Raw genomic sequence first — 20767 nt, forward strand, 5'->3', positions numbered from 1 at the left:
CACCCGGATGAAATCAGTAGCCAGGAAAATAACGGGAGAGTATGCTGAGAGAGTTTACGAACTAACAGGCATCGCCGTACTGATTACGAAACAGCGAGAGGCGGATGTGTGCATGGCATGTAAATACCTTTACGAGAAATAATTTTAGAAAATGTGTAGTTTAATAAAATTGTCGCGTATTAATTAATTACGTTCTATCAAAGTTTCAAAACGTTAACGTTAGGTATTTCACGAGCAGAAGCCTTCGAATGGTAAAATGAAATTTACAAACGTAAGAGAAAGCATCGTAGGACAGTAAAGGAAAGGAAAATCGAACAAAGAAAGGAATTATCCTCAGGTGGTTGCTTCCATAAGAGACTTAACGTATACGATGGGTCGCGGGATTGACGTGTCTCTTAAGAGCTAGTATTGAAAAATGCGATGAGGATAAATCGATCGACGAAAAGCAACGAGTACAAACGAGATACTCCGGCATTCCAAAATAAAGAAATACATTTCAATTTCAGTTATCTTAAGTCCTGTAGAAAATTTTATCAACTTCCTAGAAATTAGGTTCTCTAATCTTAAGTGCTCGCTCGTAGAAAAATTTTTTTTTTTTTCGTTAATTACTTCCTGCCAATTTATCTATGATTCATATAATGAGGCGATGAAAAACTTAATACATATTTTAAATAAAATACTTTCTTCGTTAAATACGAATTTTATGATTCGTCGTTTGATTTAAATCGTTATTATCGGTACACCTAGCGTCTCACCTACGTAATGCGTTCAAGATAGCATGGAATATGAATATTCCGTAACGTGAGAAAGAGGAGGCGTTCATGCGCGCGGACGGCCCAAAGCTCGATTGTTGGCGGGGAATGAGAACGGAATAGGATGAGACTTAACGTGCACGACGGGTCGTAGGATTGACGTGTTCCTTATAAACCAGAAGGGCGAGGCGAAGATAGTAACGGAGGAACCAGACGCGAAAGTGAAGGAAAGCAGGGGGATGGTAGATGGAAAGGATGACGAGTAGAGAAGGAAGACGCGCGGGATAAGGTAGGAAGGCACGTCGCGGCGCCTGCACGCCGTAGAAGCCCGATTGTTCTCCGCAACCGACTGTGTCTCATTACTTCGAATTGGCTAGCCGTAGACAATGCCAGCGGGTAATACGATTATCCGGAAGATGGTTTTCAGCGGCTACCCCTTCGTTTCTATCGTTCCCTTCTTTCGGCCCGATGTCCTTTTACGTTTCAACCCCGCGCCGTCGTATAAACCCTTTTTCCGGGGGATGTTGAGAAAATCGGTTTCGTGGGGTTCGCGCGAGGCTAAAAGAGAAGGCTGGGGCGAAGGTTTGGTAGGTAAAGAGACAAAGGATCGACGCGCGCGTCACCCGGAGTTATATTTTATCCATCGCCAAGATAAGAATCGAAGATTAACCGCCTGTCGCGGCGTCAAATCGAAGACGACGAACGATTTCCGAGCGTAGAGTGTCGCCGAAACTTTGAATGCGAGGAAAGAGGCGAGTGCTTTTCGCGATGCAACAAATAGAACGGCTTTTCAAACGTATTCCACCAAGCTCCGGTTGCACTTCGCCGGTCGCCCCGAACATTTCACTGCGTTTTTACTTACATCAGCGTATGGAGAACTCCGGTTTGAGTATGTTCCGCGTATTTTTGGTATTCAAGAGGCAATTCGGTTGAACCTACATTCTGCGCCTAGTTCCGAAATTTTGCGGTTAGCGAAAAGTTAAAACGTTTTTCTAGTAAAAATTACAAAAATGATATTCGTAGGCTACCGAAAGAAGGAAGAAACATTTTTGAGGTTTGCGAAATTATTGTGCGTTTAATTTTACTTTTATTTTAAATGTTAGTCCAGCATGTTTAAACATTTTTCAAACAACGAAAATAATTTATCAATTTGAAACTCACCAGAAGTATTTTCGTTGAATAATGTAACTGATATTTTTTGATGCATGAAACATGACTTACCGTGGTACAAACATGTTTACTCCTCTCTTTTTCTCTGTCTCTCTCTTTCTCTCTCTCTCTCTCTTTCTCTTTCTCTCTTTTGTATATGAAACAAAAAGATGTTTAATATTGCAACGGATTTCAAAGATAAACTCGGTCAAATCTTCCCGTTTTAAAGGATGGCTTTAACTTTTTTTTTTTTTTTTATTTGCAAGCACGCCACTGTAACTTGGCTTTCATCGTGTCGCTCATTTGAATTCCCTTTTCCAAGTTGCTTCGCCTAGGAAAGAGCTGCCGAGCACACTCGGACAAAGATTAGACGAGAAAGACTGGACTAGAGGAAAGAGAAAATGAGCGAAGATGAGTTGAAAAGACAATGAACCACTAAAAGTGTGACGTTTTCTCTCATTCGTGCAAAGATAAAAGTCGCAGATTGATCTATGAGAAATATCCTTTGTTCTCTTTTATCGATAAGATATCAATAAGATACTTATCGGGAAAAAAATGTATTTTTTATTAGAAAAACAACATAAAGCCAGCTAATTAAATTGATATAAATAATTAAAATGTTCGGAATCTCGTGGCGCTTCTCTCATTGTCAAAATAAAGGATTCGATTAAAGTTTAATTTATATTATTAATTATAACATTAAGAGTTTGTTAATTAGGCTTATTTAATATATAACATATATATTTTTAGTACGTAAAATGTGAAACACGTTATATAGAATATTCAGTTTTTGCAATAAAATTTATAATTGTGTAATAACAATAAAGTAATAGATAAATATTTTTTTAATGAACATATGAATTTTACAACACTAGAAATAAATTCAATATTTTTCATCGTTGTTTTTTGTCACCCTTGAAAGGTAAATTATAAGTGCATTCCAACATTTGAATAATTTTTAAAGCTATAAGATTTTGGTTAAATCCAGATTCGGGTTTTAAATGCGGCATTACGAATTCTATTTTCAATATGACTTCGAGGAGGAATAATTGATTTAGAGGTAAAAAGAAATGGCACGGGTAACCGCGAATAAAGATGCCGACTAAGGAGACAATGAGCCACATCGCGGGCAAGTTTTATTTTATTTTCGGGAAGATAAGACCCAAAGATATTAACCGGCGAAGCGACTTAGACTTGGACAAGACGACGTTTCCACCTCACTGTGGGTTTTCATTCTCGAGGAAAACTGCTCTGCATTTCAAATCCGAGGAAAGCCAGGCTGCTTCTTGTCGCAGATGGTCGATTTAGCTGAGCGATGAAAGAAAAAAAAATGAGAAGGCTCGGACAAACGAAAACCGAGAAAATGTCTGTACATTGACTTTGCTATAGTATATGTGCTGTATCTTTAATTATTTACTTATGATTTTTATTTCATAAGCCAGATATAAATAATAACGTGTTTCACATTGTAGAAAACATAATCGAGACATTGCAATAATTACAAAATTGTAATTAATCTTGTTAATTAAAAGTTTACATCGAATCGTTTATTTTAAAACTGACACAAATACTTAATTTTTTTTAATTCTCGTCGAATAAAATATGTCGCGTTAATCACATTAAAATATTTGTAATTTGCACAAATAGTGAAATTCAATTACGAAAACCAATATTACTTTTTCCGTTCAACTGATCTTATTTTAAAAGCGACATGAAGAATTGACAGTAGAAAGGCGATGTTACGCGTGGAAAATAGCACGCTCGAGAATTAACCGACGACAACACGATTCCGGATTTAGTCGGGAATGCTTGGAACTCTTCTGCATTTCAAATTGAAAGGCTAGGCGGAAGAATTGTCTAGTGGAAAATGGGAAAAAGGTCGGACGCGATATCGAGCTAAACGGGATGACGTGAGAAAGAGAAGGAGATTGTGAGAGGGAGAATAGGAATTTTTCTCGTAGCCTCAAAGTCACCGTCAAGGTGTAACGAATTTGATCTATCGACAATGACGTGATAGGCGGCGAAGAAAAATTAGACTTTAATCGAAATCCAAGAAATGCACGTAGGACAAAAGGATCGTTTTATCTCGACTATTTCCTATCCAAAATCGATATTATGAATCTTCTTGTGACAGGATAAAAAAAATGACGTTCAACGTTAACCCGTTTCTATAAATAAGATTTCACGTTTGTTTGTCCTTTTAATTTTTTTTGTTATTCTAATCCAAAATCCAAAATTATAGGATCGTTCTCTCATTATCTCATCTTAATCTATATTCTTTCTATAATTATCGGATCTTCTCTAATTATTTGACAGTTAAATCATCTTTTGATCAGCCTCCATTATGTAATCGCAATGCGAATGAAAAATTAATGTTGAATATTACGCAAGTAAATGTGTGCGTGCATATAATTTCTCTGTTAATAATAATAACTGGTAATGAAATCAATTAAATTTTACAAAGGAACAATAATGGTCATAAGCGGCTAATATTAATTCGTGGAATCATTGCATTTGTTGGTTCATATAATAAAAGTAGCTTATATAATATTAAAGAAATCATTCAATCATTGACAAGTAATTTTGCACTAATTAAACAGGCGAAATGTATTTTAGTATTTTAGTAAAAGACATTAATATTAATTAAAAAAGAAAATATAATTAGATTTTTATATGCGCCTTGCTGCATAACGATTTTTAATAAAAATAAATAATAAAATTTTGTGATCTTTAACATTAAAAATACGAAAAGTTATCACTTTTGTTGAATTCTTAGACATTTCTTAGACAGTTCAATTATAGCCTCGTTGATGAACTGATAATATTCATTGTGATTGATTTTCTTGCAAGCTAGGTAAATTGTCACTGAGCGCTATGTGTCTATATGGTTAGACCATGTAAGTAATGCGAGCGATGCCGAAATCATTACCAAGTCAAATATTGAACTTGGCTAATTTGTTATCAGCGAGAAAGTAGAACGACGTGTAGAAATCTCCTTTGCCGGCAAATTTGCCCCAGTTACCAAAGTTATAACGTTGTTAAACGTTCCCGCTCGACTTATGAGAGCTAGCCCTGTTGAAGAAAATGTATAGATTCATTCTCGAACGGATTCTCGTGCATGAAAATAGGCGTTTGGAATAATAAAAGGTTTTTTCGGAAGTACTTGAGAATGAAGTTTAAACGATCACGCTTGAAGTACTGCAGTCGAATATTAAATCGGATAGAATTATGATCTAAATGATTTAGAAGAAAATTTTCAAATTGTTAAGAGTTTAGGACACTTTTTTCAGCTGCTTTTTCCTTTGAAACGCAAAGCGCGTTCTCACGAGATTATTTTACAAGTTTACGATCGTTTACATATTTACATGGAAAATTTTTTAATGTGTTAGAGAAAACTGTAAAGAGTTTCATTAAAAAGTTTTATTACACTCTTGCATATCTTTACTAAAATAACCTATTGTGATTTGCATATTCAAATCATGAGTTTGTATCATGAGTATCATAAGTTCCTTTCAGTGGAATGACAGACCCCGTAATAGAATAAAATATATGCATTATGACCTAGATCTATCGTTTCTTATCCATAAATTCTATTTCAATTTGAAATTATGTTTTTAATATTTAATATCCGAATAAGCATTTAACCTAAATTTATAATAAAAGTCATTAAATTTTTGTGATAGAAATGTAAAATATTAGCAATCAGAAATTAAAAGTTTTATATTTATTGGACAATATTTTTATTAGTAAGTTATCAAAGTCTTGGCTGTCTATGAGTCAGTATAGTCTTCATACTTTTGGTTATTTTCTGTTACTTGAAACGCTACATCAACATCGCAAACTTTTATTAGAAGTCACGTATTTTAAAGTTAATTTTACAATATAAGTTTTGCTACTTCCGACATATACCTTCTTCGTTCGTTTCATTGCCTGTCGGTCAAAACAGGCATATTCCCGTGGGAATAACGCGCGCGTGTTTCCGCATTTTCAACGGGGCGGAACGGAATGATTTGTTCGCGGATAATAGGAGCCTTTGTGAATCTTTAGTAGTCATTCGGTGTTCACACCGGACACCTTTCACAGAATCTCGGCTACGACAGTCGCGAAACTAGTGTTCGTTCAAAGGACGGAAGTACAGAGAGCAGAGGTCCTCGAAACTGTCTCGAGACGGCGACCGACTACACCCGCTAGCACTTATCGTTGTGTAACTGTTTGCCCAACCACGAAGACAAGACCATTTACCATAACGAGGAAAACGCTAGCGGAACCTAGCACCGGCAAAAGCTCGACAATGGTCGCTCGTTTAGCCTTCCCTTTACCCTCCAATCTTCCACCGTGCCGTGTATTCTGCCTTCGTATCTACTTACAATCCATTTTTTATTAATTTTTAGGTCACATTTTTGTCAATATATCGCTTAGCGAAAGCTTCAGAATGATAACTTAGATCCTAATGAATCACTGTTTTAAGACTTTTTTTTTTTTTTTAATTGGTAGACGAATGAGATTATCGAATATACATATACGACTCTAAACTATTTTAATCGACTTAAGTAGGAAACATCCTTAAATCATGGCCAAAGCATTTGTGTCAACGGTGTTCTACGTGCTAGGTGTTCTTCGTCGTTTCCTTCGCTTCTACGACCTTTCGTCCATTAAGTCCTCTCTCGAGGAAGTCGTTACTACGGGGAAGGTATAAGAGTAATGGCGCTGACCTTTTGTAAAATATGACGTAGTTGTGATGATGCATTTTCTGTTTAGCGCGACTCGAAATCGGTACGTAACTCTAGTCGATTCCAAATAATTAGTTAAAAGACGTTAGATAATTCACGGAGATATCGTTGATAAAAAAAAAATTTGGGAAAGAGGGAAATCTTTAAATCCCAGGAAAAACGGAGTTTTTAGATAAACTGAAGCGTTTTATTTTAAATGCATAATATTTTGAGCACGTGCGCTATTATAGATCATATTACAGCAACCTGGGAAAATAGAGACACGAGCTCTTCTTTATTGCGGTCTTCGCGGAAACATCAATAATCTCAGGAACTTCTTAAGCGGCTTGAACGTTCTCTCCGTAACCATAGCGCTTTATATGCCGATAATCGATTGACGAAAGAAAGAATTTCCCTGAGTTTTATACCGCAAAAAAGACACGCCGCTCGAGTATCTCAACGCAAATCAACGACCTTCTTTGATAAAAATCATCGAAGCGTTTCGATTCAGATGATGTTGAATATACTCCGGAAAGCTTTTCGATTTAAACTTCTTTTCAATGTCTTCGATACGTTTGATATTTGCTACATCGCTTGTTCTTCTCGAACTTTTTATTTAAGTAAAAATATCAAACTTATGATTCGAAAGTCAAGAATCAGAATGCATATCGATGCTTTCGTTTTGTTAGTTAAACGATACGTGATTTTAAATGCGAATTTATGCGTGCAATAAACGTTAATCTCATTATAAACAAAATTCAATTTATAAGATATTCTATAACGTGGTGCAACAAAATTGATTGAATTTACGTTTATATCGAATAAAATAGAGAAATCTGTAAACAAGTAATAATAATATTAATAATAAATTAACGACACGGTATACCTATTTATTTAATATTAATAATAAAAAATAGGAGATTTAAAAGCTTAATTATAATTCTAAAACGCGATGAAATTCATGTTATAATATAATAAAGCGTAATAATTAGTATAATGCATTGCATGTACGTGTTTAACATATTAAATTTCTTATTATGAAATTTTAGATAATATTTTAAATATTTAGTGTATACACGTGATAACATAGGTAATCGATATACGCTTTCTGACCAATTTGCCCGTGTAGCAAAGCGGCCCGCTTCGGCGCGGGGTAATGAGGGAATTGTTTTCCGAAGGTGGTGCGCCTTTTAGCGCAAAATTGCTCCGCTCTTTTCGCCGGCGACCCGGCGAAAGGGACGGAGGAATCGAAGAAGAGGGGAAAGGTGGCGCGAGGAGACCTCCGCGGGATGCAATTTATCCTGTCGCATTAGATTCAAAATAATTGATCCCCCGGGCGGATGGAGAATAGCGAGTCATTACTTCAGAGTGATAGCACCCCCATCGTAGTGCAGGCCCGAGGAAAATAAAAACTCGGAAATCACCTGCTCCCGATGAAAAATTTGACAGCCGAGAAGGAGCGAACTAAGAAGGTAGAGAGAATGCCGTAGGTACGGTATAGGGCACGGTAGGGATAGCACCTCTGTAGAATGGGCTTTCCGCAGCTGCAACACCCCGGAATTCGCTCGGAAACACATCGTTTGACTTCTCGCGCAGCTGACTGCACGAGACTTTCTTTGTTATTGCCTGTCACCTCGCCCACAAGAACTACGTAGCAATTCTAGTTCGAAGAATGCTTTATTAAGTTTCACGGTTAAAAATAACACTTTTGATTAATGCTTGCTACGTACGTATAGAACGCGGCAAATATTAACGGGACCACGAATAAACTTAAAATCTTCGAATCGTACTATCGGTAGTTTAATTAAAAGTAGAATGACTAATGAATCCCAGAAATCAAACTATAATTTTTTAACGTGTATTAGAATGTATAATATTTAAAGCATATAAGTTATTAAAAGTTTGGAAGAATTTAATAGTCTTATGCATTTTATAGCTGCGCGATTATTCAATCGTTAAAATGCGCACTTAATTATTGAGATAACAAGATAAACTTACGTATATCGAGAGAATGAACATCCGTAACTGGTCCAAACAGTATCAGCAACGTAGAGAACCTAGCGATTATCGACGAATAATCGGTCTTCATGTTCTCCGTTGAGTGATGACTTCATCAGAGCATTCGACAAATAGCTGTAAAGAAAAATTCTTCATATTAAGACAGGCTTATTTCATTTCTTTTCTTAGACTATTGTTTAGCATTTATCGCGTGCGCAGTAATATTTGTCACTGATTTTCTAAGAGAAAGATAGAAAAAGAGGGAAGAGAATTCTAGTTTGATTTTGCCAATCTCCGGAATCAATATTTAAAGCAGAGGAGACAGTCTTGGTTCCTCGTGCAAGAACGTGCTACGGAAGTCCACGTGATATTGCCTGCCTTCCAATTTGCTGCCATTGTTTTCGGTCCGGATAAAACCTTCGATCGCTATTCGGTCACGTCTCTACGCGAAGCGCCCGGGAAATTTTAAAACCGCCTCTCGAAATATTTTCTGTCCCAGCGCCTGAGGTGGAGGGTCAAGTAAAAAGGAACTTAATCGACTTAAGAGTAAAACTACACGCGTCTACGTATTCCTTTTTCTTGGCACAATCCTGGACGACCAGTCAGCCCTTGGTGGTTTCCGCGGTACGTGCGTCGCCTAGAGAAAACATAGAGAGACCCACTCGAAATCGAGTCCCCGCTCAATTAGCCCAACCTTGCGTCCTTCTCGATGGATAGAAAGAGGAAAGCGTGATAAGAGAGAATGAAAGAACGAACTTATTATATTTTAGAAAAAAAAAAAAAAAAACTCTAAGGAATACTAAGAAATAGGTCTGGGTATTATTAAAAAAATTACGTCTTAAAGTTGATAGACAAATTATTTATAATAAATCAGGCGACGAACTAAAAATCATACTCGCGGTTATTCAACTTCGAAGAAGTTAAATATATGCTATTTAAATTAAGGGTACTTTGGATGATTACATACGTACTTTGCAAGCAATTTGAGAGAATAAGGATATATTAGATTACATTGGTAAATTATATTATATTATATTAATAAATTATATAGACTATATTATATTAATAAATAATATAGATTACGTTATATTAGAATTATAGAGAAATAAAAGTTATGATTTAAAATTCATGTCGGTATTCTAAGACAGCATTTTCCCGATCGTTCGTATTCGAAGGAGAATAACATATTGCTAGGAGCTAGACAAAGAGTAATTAACTGCACGAAGAGTAATTGATTGCAGATAGAAGGTTCGAAACTAAGTTGCTAGATACTATCCAGCTTCCACGGCGCTGTCTGCGTTTATATCGCAAGCGGGCCGTGAATGTCCACGCGAAAGGTATTCGCATCAATCGACATTAATGAATTGCTTTCGCACGGGAGCGGCGTTCCGTTGTCACGCGATTTAATATCTCTCACGGGATAGCTCAGCTGACAATTTGCTCATATAATAAATACCTTGAATTTTTTGGTTTAGCCAGACCCACCGGAAAAGCGATACGACACTATTCACGCGATGAAATACCGGAGACAGAGTTCTGATTAGTTACCGTCATTCACCATCCGAATCTGTGTATTTTACTCGATTTTACATATTAATATCAATGCTATAATTAACGAGCGGAAACGAATAAAAACTGAAATGACGTTAGCGTAAAGGATGAACAAAAGTTAATCCCGCGAAGTAAAAACGGATATGCGATTTGTTATACCGTAGAAAATTTCTGTTTGGTTAAAATCGATTCGCTTATACTTTAGTTGACGCAGATACGAAAGGATTTTGTTTACGAGTATGCGGGTGAATATGAACGAACCGCGAATGTAATCGCAGCTCCGAGTCGTTGTATTTACGTATTTACAGATATTTATTTATGTATTCTAATATTAGAGAAGCGGATATTAAAGATAATATGCGCGAGATGAAAAATCGACGGTGTAATAAATATTAATATGTGACAGTTTTGCGCCATATTTTACTACGAAAATTCCCATGACGGGTATACGTTATCAAAAATATCATTTTGATTATTATCGCGTTTCTGTATTTTGATAAATTATAATAACCGGCTGGGCCTCTCTCGCGCGTGTGCGAGTAATCTGTAATTTTAAACGTATATGATTTTCGGATATTTAATTCGCAGCCGCGTTTTGTTTTCTCTTGCAAAATGTTCTTTGTTTATGGATAATTTACGATACTTACGACAAATATGATTAAATTGGTTTCACATGGTTCAACATCGTGCCGTACGAAGATTTTGCCGCCCTCGGATAATTTCGCGACTGATTTATCGCATTTTGATAGATTGTAAACGCAATATGACGCCACGGTTATAGCCGCGCACCTATGTGTTTCTTGGCGCGCTAGGACATGTAGCATTGCTATCGACATAGCGTTAATTAGTGCGCACTTGCGACCTGATGTTACCGAAATACCATTAACGATCCCCCGCACGGAGCGCGACATCGCCTGTTTAGACCGCGTTTTCTGCTTGCCGCAAATAATTAGCAAACGACTGGCCCTGTAACTGTGTTATATAGAGATTTGGACGTTGGAGGCGCAAATTAGGATGGCGTCTAACTAGACGCGTTTGCCGATAATTTAATTGATTATTGACGTATGCGTGTACACACGTGCATCATTATCGATCGCCGAGGACGCTATTTGCTCTCTTACGCTCTAAGATGTATGATCGAAGCAGCTGCTTTGTTAGAGAATTTCGATCAAAGCCGAGAACGCCATATGTCAATATCAGGGGTTTGATAATTAAATCGGTGCCAATTTATATATATAATGAGTCGCACAACGAGCCGGACTAATAAACATATTACTCGAAAATCGTGATCTCGTATTAATATATCGTGGAAGCGCCGCTAATTACTTTATAATTGCTGCAATTTACATTTAATGCGGAAATAATTGTTATCGTTATTTCGAAGAAATATCAAGCACCTACATGTACTTGATAAAACGGCAAAGAACATTCGTAAATCCAAAAGTAAGTAAAAAATAAAAATTCCCCATTTTCATTTTCCGGCTGATCGTTATATCTGTTAGAGTATACTATAGCAGTTTAATAATCGAAGTGATATTCGTCTTTCGTATAGCAATGACGTTATATTTAGCTACATATTGTTGCGTTTAGTTTATTGCGACATAATTAGCCACATAATGATCGTCTAATCCACACACAGGCAATTAGCAACCTAATGCTAATATACATGTCGACGTGAAGCCATAACTACATTTATCTGCGAGTGATTAGTTAATTTTAAATTAGCCCGCTTGATGTTTGCTAATATGCACCTCATTCCTATCGGTTATATACGTTGCTGTATGTGTACGTTCAAAGGGACCTCTAGCAGAGCGATATCGATCGCATCGTATGACGGTTGTGCCTCGTTATCTTGTACGTGATATGTCGATACCTTGTGATACACTTAATTGAAGACATTTTGCCTCATTAGCTATGCTGGTTGGACGTCCCGGATATCGTGATTAAACATTGCCGTATCATCCGGGACGACGAGTCATTACCCGCGATAGTTTGACAGTGTCAAATTGCTTAACAGAAAAAAAAAAAAAAAAAAATTAGAAGGAAGCGCATTATCCCCTTTTTTTTTTATATAAATTACTAATTTGTAATAATCATCTATGATTGTTGGTTTTAATTATATTCTACTCCCGTTAGTTATTATAAAATCAGATTACTGTATCTTTTTCCATATAATTTTTTTATTCAGATACTAATTAACAATATTAATTAGTCAAAGATTTAAAGCTGCGCTACAAAATTGTTAAACTGATGTCGTAGCAAAACAGTTTAGTAGTTAGAAGATGACAAGGAGAGCCTCGTAAAATTTTTCAAGACTCAAAAGTACTTTCCGAGGACTTTCCGTAATGACAAGAAGTCTGGGAGGACAAGAATTTCTTCCTGCTGCCGTTGCAAAATACATTCGAGATTTTATGGGGCTCGATAGCCAGAGTCAGTGAAACTTGCGGATCGTACGAATGTTCGAAATCCCGAAAGACGAGTTGAGGTGAACGTTCGCTTTAAACATTTAAGAATATCAATTTGTGTTTATGGTCGATCGCGGCTAAAATGTAGCTAAATATATCATCGACTAAATTCTTATTGACGCTTGAATACTTTTCCGCATCATTTCTGGTACAAATATTAATGCAAGTAGAATTTAATATGGCGTAAAAGTCCTGGATTATATAGTTATTTATTGTTAAATAATAAACGCTTCTGACCGAGAAAGTTCAGTAAAACATGATACTAAGTCATCGTTATAACTCGGCTGCCTACAAAATAACGAATCGCTTGTCTTAATACTGATATGAGTTTGCGCGGTAGAAAATTGTAGCGAGGATAAATTACTTAACTTTAGTTAGCCACACTAGCTACCTAAGGCTACCATAATTCCCATAAGAACCCCATTTAGACTTTCAGTGCTCGTTTATTCTAATGCTGCAGTATACGGGAACCCCCTGTCCTCTATGCAACGTCTCGTATACTTACGTACGATCCTTAACTTACCGTACCTTCGTGTAATAAGTTAAAAAATTCTGCAGATTTGACACAAAAATAAAAAGGGTAAAATCAAATTAATTAAACGTCGTAAATTGTTTAGTTAGAAAAAAAAAAAAAAAAGTCAAATGTAATGTAATGTGTTTGTTTAAAATCTATTTTTATTCATCTGCGAGAATAAAAAGCAGCGCGAAAAGATATCACTCGGATGTAGTTTTGTGAAAGCTATCAGTTGTGCAAAGAAACTCTTGACGCTAGCTTCCGTAAAAGGATACTCGAACGGACTCGATCGGAAGAATAACGGAAGAAGGTGTTTTCCGCGCGTGGAAATAGCGAGCTAGCTGGCGTACGTATTGCGGAGAGAGAAAATCGTAAGAATATTTTCTCTCGATATTATCGGAAGCGCGTATCTAACCACGCTCGAAATCGGTACGATCTCGAAAGTGCGCAATATGCACACATATTCTGCATATGTTGGAGGGAAAGTTGATTCTCGCGGTTGTTCGCAATACAATACGCAATCCCGAGGAGGCTTTGTTCTAAACGGCCGACGGAACGTCGGCTACCTCGGCGGACCTATCGCTGGCTATTATCGCGTACCCTGCGGTTTTAAGCTGTCGCAGCACTTAAGAGTGCCAAGAGAACTTTTGGTCGTCTCTGATGATATTGCCCACCTACTCTTCGCATATACTATATATCCGGAATTTTCCGACATCGCAGAATCTTGTACCCACCGCGCCATGTCCCGCGGCTTTCTATCGTCTACGGTCTCGACCGAGATAACGTCAGCCTGTTTGTACAAGGCGTTAGGCATTTACCAATGTATGGCGCGGACGATATTCCAAAGACTAGCACGACGTAATATTTCACGTGGCTCACCGCGCTCATGGTTTAACCTGGACTTGTATCCAGACCGGCTAAGATACTTAGGGGTCAGTTTCAGAGAATTCTGTGTATTCGCGAGAAAGATTAATCTGCACGTGTTTCAGCATAAGTTAATATCACGCGATATTTAAGTATTTCAACGACGAGAACGATAAGAATGAAAAGAGATCGCGCATCTGTCAATTTGTTGAAAAATCTTAATGTAACACGGTGAAAAATTTTAAACAAACGTTCGCTTTTTTATCGGGCAATTACATTATAGGTACTGATTGCACAGTTTCGAATCCATATGTCACAATATCGGCGTCTTTTCGGCTTCGCTTTCTCCCGCATGACACGAGCTTCGTGCTCGTTGTGTATCGCGATCGTGCTGTACGATATTGTTAAACGATATGTCCGATATATATCTTCCGGCGGTGAGACATCGCTTATATGGAACAAAGCCGTGTCTGTCAAGCCCATTTATTTTGTCTCGCGTACAATCGGGGAAACGTCTTCTTATTTCAATGTTATATTCCTTGAAATTTTCATCGCGGGGAAAACACAAACGTACGGACGTACGTACGACGGCATCTCCGTTACTTTTGCGGTGTTCGTTTGGCTGGCGCCAGGTATTACGTTCCGAAAGAATAATGGTGTACAAGCTCCAGCGATTTTTGCAATATTCGACGCTGTACATTCCTTGGCGTAATGCATATTTATATCGTGGTATGAATCACGTGGTTTACATCGGCCACTTTTCCACGATTCGCATTAACTTTTACTCCCTTTTTGGCATAACCAGGCCACTCACGCATGCAAATTTTGCATGTAAATTCAACGTGGCAGTTGGAATGTTAAGACTATTTTAAGTGATTTATTGTCGTCCACAAAATTTTAGACAGAATATTTCACATTCCGTGGAACATAATAAAACAAGTATTTGAATTTTTCAAATTGTTATAAGAAATTTAAATTTTAGATACATATGCTGAATTACGGTAACGTTAGGTTAAGATTATGGTAATTAATTTTTACGTAATTAAAACATAAAAATTTTTATAGCGCATATTTATAATTGGGTTACAATATAATAGTTTGCTATATTTTTATGACACTACAATCTTATCATATTAATTAAAAATAATTATTATTTTGTAAGAAAACGTTACATTTTTAACATCAGGTAATTAATAACTGCCATAAGTTTTTTTTTTTTTTTTTTTTTACAATCGTCGATATTAGTTTGTACCGATATTTAAAATGTTGACAACTTTGGATATAAATTACATCATATATAATATATAATCGACGCGGTAATGGGTCGCCGGTTGCCGCGCGGATGTATTGTGAATCAAGTTTTATACTTGGGTAAACTGACGAGGGCGATCGTCATTTTCTGGTAGATTAATAGCGGATGAGAAGCGAGATGTCCATGTCGCGTCGCTTCGCGACGCACACGACTCTTTGCATCGGAGAACTCGACGACGTCCAAGTATTATCGTGTACCGTTGACGCATCACCGCATACCCGGCTGTTGAAAAGTATCGATAAACGATATCCTCGATAAGTTCCGCTGTTTCCGCTTCAACTGCTGTAGCGCAAGGTGCAGCATGCGTTATTATCCGGGACGCGCTTGTCCGAACACGATCGGATTTTCCTCCGGAAAAAAAGAGATCGTACTCTCTACAGAACTGGACCGCCGTTTTCGCGATTGCCGGTCGCGTCACCGTGCATCCACCAATGAATCATTCGCCAGCGCGGCCATACATCGCGCGCCATCGAGTAATTAATTATTCTGAAAGAGTGCCAGCGGTAACGAACATCCTGCTTATAAATATTTCAGCGGAGAAGTTTGCATACCGCGCGTTGTACGGACGCCGCGCATCGAATCCCTGGAACATTGCATTATCGTATATTGCACGTACCATTCGAGCGTTATCTGCGTAAAGCGGAAAGCGCGGAATAAAACGACTTTCTGCAAAGGAAGCATAATGGACGCGGAACTTCATCGTGAATTCAATGCGCGAAATTTATTTAATTCGATTTCCGCGTACGCGCGCCCGGACGCGAACGAAATTGCGGCCGGGCGTATCTGCCCCGTTCAGATATTCAAGACGCCTTTCGCGTCATCGCGCTACACTTTTTTTTTTTTTTTGGACGCGTGATCGATGGCGCTACGCTGTACCCGTGCTGCGATTTTGCGAAGAAACTTGGCGAGAACGAAGCGTGATAACATAATTAAATTAAAGAAATCGTGTCGCGCGCGAAAAGAGTTGTTGCGTGTGCTCGGCGCACATGCACATACGCGCGTCGGAATGGTTCATTGTTGCGCGAGCCATTGAGCTAACACGCGTCCCAAATGGCTAGTGTATCGTTAAACGATACCCTCGATGCGTCAGTCTGCTCCCGTTTCGTAACCGAAGGAAGACTCGCGCGTATATAATAACGCTAACATATAATAAGCCGTCTGACAATACGTCAGAGCGCTTCTTGCCGTTCTCGGTCATGCGCTTTTATCGGCAACTGAAATCGTCCTCGATTCGCGCGGCATTTACCTCGATGCGCGGCCCTTAACGCGTCCGTATCGCCGCGCACGTACATTAACGCGCTCCCGCGTTAAGCCGCGATTACGGTAACTTTTTAATTGCCCGAGTTTCCAGGGATTCCCTTTTAAAGGCTCGTAAAAGATTTAATAGATTAATCGGCCCGTCGCGGAGCCGTCGAAACTTTTCGCGGCGGACGCGAAACGAAATCGCGATGACGTCGCGGTGGCATTGTCGTCGTGTCTGCGCTCAATGCTTTCTCGTATACCGGTGACGTCGCTGCCACCGCCAGCAACGACATCAGAAACGATACACCGTTACATTGTTCAGTTAACCTCGCGTCATTTCAAGGGATACAATTTTCCTCCTCCTTCTGTACGAAGTATGTCATTGCGATAAGAGCCGCGCGTAATACGTTCCACCGGCATCGCTCCCACCACCGCCGTCAGTAGTATCGTCGTTCGTGCCTGTACGTCGTACGTTGTTCTTCCGCGATGTCGGATATACGCCATCCCTTTATGGACCACAAAGCGCGGCTCACGTTCTCGGCGAGATCTTGTTTTCTTGCTGTGGGCACCGCCGTGACTGTCAACGAATTCTCCGGCCGGAAGGTATCTAATAAATCTCTGACGGAGACGAGAGTTCCTCGTCAGAGACGCGTCCGCCGCGCGGAAAGGAGCTTTCGGGGATTTTGCGGCGACAATATTACTTTAAAACCATTTGTGCGCGAGCTTTGCCTGAAGACCGTGTCTTCGTGTCGTACTAATAAAAACTATCTCGTCTAATTAGCGTCAAGGTAATTAACTACTTTTATAATATATCGACAAGCGAGAAACGGCAGGTTGAAAAAGTTAAAGGCTATAAACGGATATGATAATACATGAAATTGAAGTACGTGTAGATCCAATCGTTTCAGTGCATGCGATATAAATTGCTGACTGAAAAAAAAAAATGTACGTGCAACAGTTTGTTTCTTTATCGCGGAATAATTAATTGTTTTATATTGATACGTCAGTTAAAAACGAAAATTTAATTAAGGAACTTCTCGTTACTCTAATAAAATGTAAATATAATTTATTTATTTATAAGAGTCAGAAATATCAGAAAACATTTTTATCTCTCGCAAAATTCATTTTTCTCTTTAATCCTTTTACGTTCTCGCTGTCTCTCTTTTGCTCACCTCCACATATGAAATATTATTTCTTTTGGATGTTTAATATATTATTAACGTCGCGGGATTATCAACACTTTGTCACGTTTTTTTCCCTCGCATATTATTTTCTTTAACCTTCGCGTTTTTTATTCTCACCGTATATACATATATTCATCTTTTCTGGTGGTTAATAAATTATTAAAGCAACGCGAGATAATCGCCTTACTTTGTTAGACGGAGGAACGTGGCGGCGGCTCGGTTTGCGTATGCGTGTACGCCTTTTCTCAACAAAAGGCAGAATCGAACGGTCGCTTATCAGCGACGCCGATACGTCTGACCGCCGTATCCGACCAGCGTAGTCGGAAGCGGCGTGCATACGTTATCGTTCGGCCACTCGTGTACCAGCGGCACCTCCGACCGTTCGATCCCAAGTTACGATAAAGTGCGAGAAACGCGTGCGACACGTTTCGCCCGCCTTACTCGTTGCGTTTTGTTCACCTTCCTCCCCCTGGTCGCACCCCTAACCACCGGCGCTTTATCGCAATAGTTCTCGACCCTGAGTCGTGTTAGTACCGATCATTAAGAGATATCGGTCGCGCGTGAAAGCAAGCTACGAGTTTCCGAAAAAGAACCAGAATCACGTAGATGTTGCCGTGCAGATTAACGGTATATTCGTGAAGAACGAAAAGTTAAAAGCTATCACAAATCTACCTTTCGTTTTTTTTTTTTTTTTGATATGCATATCGGAAAGGAATATATAAATTAATTGTCAAAAACGTATTGCTTATAATTATTAATGCTGTGTTAGATGTATGACGCAAGTAATAAAAAATATGATCGATTGTCGCCGGGTCGAGTAATCGAAAGATATTTACGTGTACAATACACATGGGAAACGAATTTTTTTAATGGGATATTCCGTGCGTTGCGTTTCGTGTCATTGCGCTGTTAGACGGCAGTGCTGCCGGAAGCAACCTGTAATTTACTACAGTTACATTTAATCATTAATGCGGCATATACGCTGAAGATGTACGAATCGGATAACACAACGGCGTCAATGTGCATAAACAGTTGCAGCGAAGGTATAATATGTCGCGCCATTCGCAAATGATATCGACTGCGCAATTTATTTTTATCTTACGTAAAGCATACACCAATAAAAACTACTCTGTAAACTTGGCGTTATAACGACATGGTTTGAAAGAAAAAGAATAGTATTTTCATGCATTAGGCATGTACGCACGCATACAAAATGTTTTTTTATCAAGAAATAATCGGGGAGTAAATTCTAAGATTGTTACATTGGGAGAAAAACTCACCAATATAAAGAAAAAAAAAAGAAAAAAATATGAAAAAAAAATTTGAAGATTCTTTCACATGCTATGTAAATTATTCGTGAACTATAGCAATTTATGCAAACAACTTCTAACGTCATCAGATGATAGCGGTACTTTCCTTTGCGGCCAAGTCAAGTGTAAGCAAATATCTTTTCACCGACAATGACAACGCGCTCTTGAAAGCTATTTCGTGCCTCGTAACATCAATGAGCGTCGTTGTGTCTTGGCGCATCGTTAGCGTCTAACGTTGTCGAAAGTGGCGCATAAGTTATCATCCAAACAAGACGTTCGACCAGCTGCACTCTCGCTCGAACGAGCAAATTTTCCTCGGGACGAGCGACCATTACGATAAGATATGAAAAATGTGCCTGGTACGTTTGGCCACCGTCGTTGCGCTTTTTTTCACGCCTGTTTAACTTAAATGATGATTCCTCGCTCTTCTCGTGAGCTTTCGCTCTTTGTTAAAATATTGCTCCGTTCCGTCGTACTCTGAACGCTTTTTCTCCGTTGCGAAAAATTATTATTCCCTCATACGTACGTCCACAAGTAAATACGATCGAAATTTGAAGATTTACACTTAGCTTTCTCGCTCGTTTAAAATAATCGATAAAACGAAGTGACAGAGTAGAAAATATCTTTTCTATATTTTATTATTAAAAATGAGATTGCTGTAATAAAAGCACGCGGGTGTATTATAAGAAGGAACTTATTAATTTATTTTTCTCAAGTCGCTAGTCTCTAACTTTTTTTTAGATGTAGGTCGAAGTATATGGATTTTCGTGTTTTAATCACTATAATTAGCGCTTTACATCTCCCGTCAGCGTTTAGAACGCCACTACCGCGGTTATGACGCGGTTACGAAACCCTTGCGCTATCATCGGCGAATTTCAGTAGCAGGTTGATTAGATGCAGGATCTAAGCTCGGAAATGAGGAAGAAGATTACGGTAAACGACGGCGATGGTATTAATTGAGGTATAAGGAATTAACACGAATAATGTTACCGGCATAAAATTGAGTACGTCTAAGCATGAACGTGCTTTTCTCTCGTACCTTGCGAGGGATAATTTCGGGCTGATTAAAGCTGATGTTGTACTTTTACTCGGGCACTTCCGCTCTCATAAGAGCGCGTGCGTTTTTCGAAAGAGAAACTTCATTTTTCTACTCTTTGAAAATTTCTCGTTGATAAATTTATCTCTTACGTTTCTCCCATGTAAACCCGCCTGGCCCTTGGTCTTATCTACTTCTATTCAGTCTTTTTCTGGAGCTTTCATTTCGTCGCTATCTGTCCGCCCTGGCAAATATTTATTTCTTCAAACTGTTCATAAGTCAACACATTAACGCGGGCGCATTGTGCGCACGTCTCACGTAGTGAGATTTTCACAAAAACGGCGACCATTTCCGCGCGATTTTTCTTTATAGAAGGTTGGATGTGTGCGGGCGAAAAGAATTAAGTTCCGCTGGATGTTTCAAGTATTCTCACGCCGAAACGAATAAACTCGTTGCAACTTTACAAAAGTGAGGAGCGTGAAATACGCTCGTTGTTATTTTTATCTATAAAACTGTTGCTGCGTGCTCAAGAGAGCGCCGGTGAGTAGATGAGTGCGGAGCGCAGCGCGAATAAGACGAAGCGGAAATTCTGACTGATTACATATTTTTATCGCGTCTTTTAAATCGTCATTGATCACCGTAAACAAATGCCCATCTTATTTATTCGCCTCGGAAATCGCG

General features: G+C 38.5%; 2 protein-coding genes across 4 annotated transcripts in view; one reads left to right on the forward strand and one right to left on the reverse strand.

Annotated features, from left to right (window-relative positions):
* LOC139106064 (discoidin domain-containing receptor 2) overlaps positions 1-20767 on the reverse strand; it is a 71459-nt gene that overhangs the window by 31167 nt on the left and 19525 nt on the right. For both annotated transcript variants that reach the window (XM_070662544.1, XM_070662543.1), the window contains exon 2: positions 8609-8743. In XM_070662544.1, coding sequence (XP_070518645.1) covers positions 8609-8699 — 91 coding nt within the window. In that variant the 5' untranslated portion in view covers positions 8700-8743. The remainder of the gene's footprint in view (positions 1-8608; positions 8744-20767) is intronic.
* The window catches only part of LOC139106065 (uncharacterized), a 206116-nt gene that overhangs the window by 27917 nt on the left and 157432 nt on the right, over positions 1-20767 (forward strand). The window lies entirely within an intron of this gene.

The sequence above is a fragment of the Cardiocondyla obscurior genome, linkage group LG10 (genome assembly GCF_019399895.1).
Source record: "Cardiocondyla obscurior isolate alpha-2009 linkage group LG10, Cobs3.1, whole genome shotgun sequence".
Taxonomy (NCBI): domain Eukaryota; kingdom Metazoa; phylum Arthropoda; class Insecta; order Hymenoptera; family Formicidae; genus Cardiocondyla; species Cardiocondyla obscurior.